Raw genomic sequence first — 4,342 nt, forward strand, 5'->3', positions numbered from 1 at the left:
AGGGGTGACCGCATTATGCAAAGTCTTTGTTAATTTCAGAAGAATATAAGTTAATATAGGAAGGAAGAGAAGTTGGGAAGAGTGCTGGTGAAGGAAGGGATGGGTCAGTGTGAAAGGACCTTTGTGCAGGAATGCCAAACCCAGCAACTAGACAGGGTGAAGGACATGTCACTGCTATTTGATAGGATTTGTCACCTTGTTGTTGAATGAATTGCAATTGCTTAAAGAATTTTATCATATCACAGTTTACATAATGATTTCAAGTACTTTTCACAAGTGAATCAATTTTCTCAGTTTATTCAACTATTTTAAAAGCAGAAACCTGGGAATGATATCTACCCTTTCCCCCCACATACCATCTACCTCTGTAGGGCACAGCTTTCTACTGGGATTCCCTCATTTTTGTCTGGAGCCAGAACCCTCAGCCCAGAAGAGAAGTGGCTCTTCTCATTCAAGACTCCCAGCACTTGCCCTCTGAATTTGAGTCATTTTCTGGTTGCATAGCAAACAGGAAATCTGCTTCTCCTCCCTTGGGTCTGACCAAGGCCACCAGACATTGAGCAGTGGGGCCAGGACTGATGAGACCACAGTAAGCAGTAGCCATGTTTAAGGGTAAAGAAAACATGTTGAGGTCTGGACCTCAGAAATTCAGGGTCACCCCATTCCTCTCTGCACCCCACCTTGGTCTGCAGGCAACATCTTCAGACTATTACACATAGCTTCAGAGAGAGGGAACCCGCCCCATTCCCCACAGACAAAACACCAAAGGTCAGTCCTGAATGTGAAAGAGAGCCCAGTGCTGACCCTGGTTCTCCCTTGCCTCTTCAGGTTTATGGGTCTTGGTCTGTCCCTTTCCTTCACATGGCCGCAGTGTCCCCATCCCTAAATGAGGGCCTAGGACACATATGTCAATTGTAGAATTGGAATAGAGCCTGAGGGAGCTTTTGTTGATTCACTATCTTTTACCTTATTTATCCTTGAATAAGCCAACATAAGCAAATTATGTCTAGAATTAAATTCATGAACATCTTTGGAAATGGTTATTATGAAAAAGAAACTAATATTTTAATCACAGATATTTTTTTGTTTAAAAATTATTTCAAAGCTGTTTGACTCTTGACCCCTAACTGAAATCCTAAAATGACTGGGCATAAATAAGACATTAACAGAGTAAGGGATTTATTGTTCTTTTATTATTCTCCCAATTACTGTGAACAATTAAAAGAATCAGGGAGTTATTGTTAAGTAAAAACAGTTCAGGAGAGTGACTGTGGCTTTATATTGAGTGCCTGTCTCCGACATGGGAGATTCTGGGTTTGGTTCCTGGTGCCTTCTGAAAAACACAACAAAAAAGAAACACCAAGGAAACAAATGAAAAAAAAAGCCTCAGGGGATAAGTGATGATTTCTCACTTAAAACGTCCCAGGTTCAATCCCTGGCCCTGGGACCTCAAAAAAACCCACCACATCACAAAAATTCAAAGCCCGTTACCTGGCAGATCCAGTCACAGAAATTCCTCTATTGTTTTATTTTTCCATAAATAATATAACACCAGTTTGTTATTTCATTTATGTACCAAACTCTCCTAACTGGCTCTCCTGTTCATAGAAATCCTTTAAATAAAATACATACCAAGAGCTAAAAGCATCTGTAAGTAGTTAAGATTTCTACTTTGAAATCATCATCAGAGCTAACAGGGATGCCTAGGTTTGCCATGACCCTGGACCCCCACGTGGCATTAATCTGCATCTTCTGCCCACAGGATCAGAGCTGTGAAAGGGGGGCTGTGTATCTGTGGGTCTGGGGCCCAGGAGGAACAGGACTCAGAGAAGGTGACCACTCAGGGGATGGCTGGTGGGGAAAGACAGAGAATGAGCAGGATTCTGCTGACCAAAAACAGCATTGTTCCTGAGCTTATGGAGGAATGGGAGGGTTAGGGACTACATAAAAAGGACAGGGAGGGGGAAAGGAGTTGTCTTAAATTGTCATGTTTCCATGCAAAAAAAAATCATGTACAATTGTGTCAAAGCACCTGTAAACAGAGTGATAGAGAGGGTTTATTGCGTACTTTTAAGTTAATATGCATAGACATATCTAAATAGGTAGACATTAATATTGGTGTGAATGTGTCTGTAGGTAAATATAGCCACAGTTAGTTTGGCCCTCACAGGCCCCAGGGCCTATAGTCAGTCTTATTTAGGCAACTGCCTGAGTAGGAAACAGGGTTGTGGTCTGTAGACCAGGACAGAAAGTGGTCATAAGAGACCCAGGTGGGACTTTGCCTTGATTTAGGCATCCCCATGTGAGTTTACTTTAAGAAAGTCAGTTGACATTAAAAAAAGAATCAGGAAGCCATTATAAATGGCATTACATGGCCTAGAATTGTTTCTTAGTAAACAAACATCTATCTACTGTTATAGATTAGTGATATTGACCAGACTCAGACTTTTTTTTTTCACTCTTTATGGTTTATTTGACATTTTTGAGGTACGACACTTGAACAGTTGGTTGCATTGTAATAGGTAATTTTTTTTTTTACATTACATGGCAATGTGCACTACTTTGATACATTTGGTACACAAAATAAGATCCTTTAAAATAGTTATGCACAAGACATGCAATGTTGGATTTACACATTGGAGTTCAGGATATGATTGATTGGGAGGAAGGAAATTACATGAGGCATGTTAGGTAAAGGATCCAGAAGGTATAAAATACACAGTAACCACACTTTCTTCTGGTTTGAAAGGCAGCTGCAGCATGTGCATTGGCACTGGTGCCTCAGACATAAACTATTTTATATAATCAGTTTGGGACTATACAAGATAGGTGTCATCTTCAGTATCAGTAAATACCTTTAGGGTTTTAAGAAACATTCCTATGTCTAACTTTTTTCCTAGGTCATCTTACTATTACTGCCGTAATCCAAGATCAGATAAAAAGAACAGGAACAGCCCCCAACTAAAATCCTGTTGTAGCTTAAAACAATGAAGTGGTACATTAGAAGACTTTAAAATTGTAGCTCTTTTTGGATCCCCCAAAGTTTATCTGCACTCTTCTTCAAATGGCCTTCTTCTTCAGGAGTCAGAGTCACCTTGACAACATCTGAGATACCATTCTGTCCCAAGACGCAAGGAACACTAAGGAAGACGTCATCTTTTATTCCATAGAGTCCCTTAATCATGGTGGAAACAGGATGTGCACGTCTAAGATTCTTCATTATAGTTTCTGCCAAATCTGCCACAGATAACCCAATGGCCCAGGAGGTATAGCCTTTCAGTTTGATCACCTCATAAGCACTGTCAACCACCTGTTTGTGAACCTCTTTCCATTGTTCCTTATCTGCATCAGTGCCTAACTCAGGGTGCAGATTTTTCAAGGAGACACCAGCAACATTCATTCCACTCCACACAGGCACACTAGAGTCTCCATGTTCCCCAAGGACCCAGCCATGACAGATGGATGGGTGAACTCCCAGCCTCTCCCCCATTAGGTAACGGAACTGGGCTGAATCCAGATTGCAACCACTTCCAATAACACGGTTTTTGGGAAAGCCACTTAGTTTCCAAGCCACATAGGTCAATATATCCACTGGATTGGAAACAATAAGCAACTTGCAGTTTGGGCTGTATTTTACAACATTAGGAATGATGAATTTAAAGATGTTTACATTACGCTGGACCAAATTAAGACGGCTTTCTCCCTCTTGCTGACGAGCCCCAGCTGTGATGATAACCAGCTTGGAGTTTGCTTTCACACTATAGTCTTTGCCAGAGACAATTTTTGGTGTTCTAAGGAAAAGGGTGCCATGTTGGAGATCCATCATCTCTCCCTTCAATTTGTCTTCTATGACATCCACAAGTGCAAATTCATCTGCCAGTTCCTTCATCAGAATACTGATGGCACAGGCCATGCCAACAGCACCAACCCCAACAACTGTAATCTTATTCTGAGGGATCTGTTCTTCCTTAAGGAGATTCTGAATCAGCTGATCCTTGAGAGTTGCCATCTTAGATTTGGAATGGGAAGGAACCGGGACTACACGTCAAGCGAGCGTCTGCTGCGCGCGGTGCTTGGATCCAGACTGGGCGACTGCAGCTCCGGGACCCAGACTCACACTTTGAATAAAGTTCCAATTGAGAGCTTCATTAGCTGCGCAGTGACTCTCTCATTCTATGCGGAGGAGACAGCAGCCCTGAGTTAAGGGAAGAGGTGTTTTTATAGCCTTTCAGGATGGGGGGGTAGGAGTTACTAGCAAGCAAGGAGGCACAGAAGCAGAACACTGTGGTTAGCTGAAGATAGTGTATCTATTTTTTTCTTTTTTAAAAGCCCTTTCTTGTGA

General features: G+C 41.8%; 1 protein-coding gene across 1 annotated transcript; it reads right to left on the bottom strand.

Moving 5' to 3' along the window:
* Positions 1-2,452: 2,452 nt before the first annotated feature.
* LOC101419437 (L-lactate dehydrogenase A chain-like) lies at positions 2,453-4,041 on the bottom strand. Its single transcript, XM_058290631.1, has one exon. The coding sequence runs from the start codon at positions 4,007-4,009 to the stop codon at positions 3,011-3,013; it is 999 nt and encodes a 332-aa protein (XP_058146614.1). The 5' UTR covers positions 4,010-4,041; the 3' UTR covers positions 2,453-3,010.
* Positions 4,042-4,342: the final 301 nt, after the last annotated feature.

This window comes from Dasypus novemcinctus, chromosome 31 (genome assembly GCF_030445035.2).
Source record: "Dasypus novemcinctus isolate mDasNov1 chromosome 31, mDasNov1.1.hap2, whole genome shotgun sequence".
Taxonomy (NCBI): Eukaryota; Metazoa; Chordata; class Mammalia; order Cingulata; family Dasypodidae; genus Dasypus; species Dasypus novemcinctus.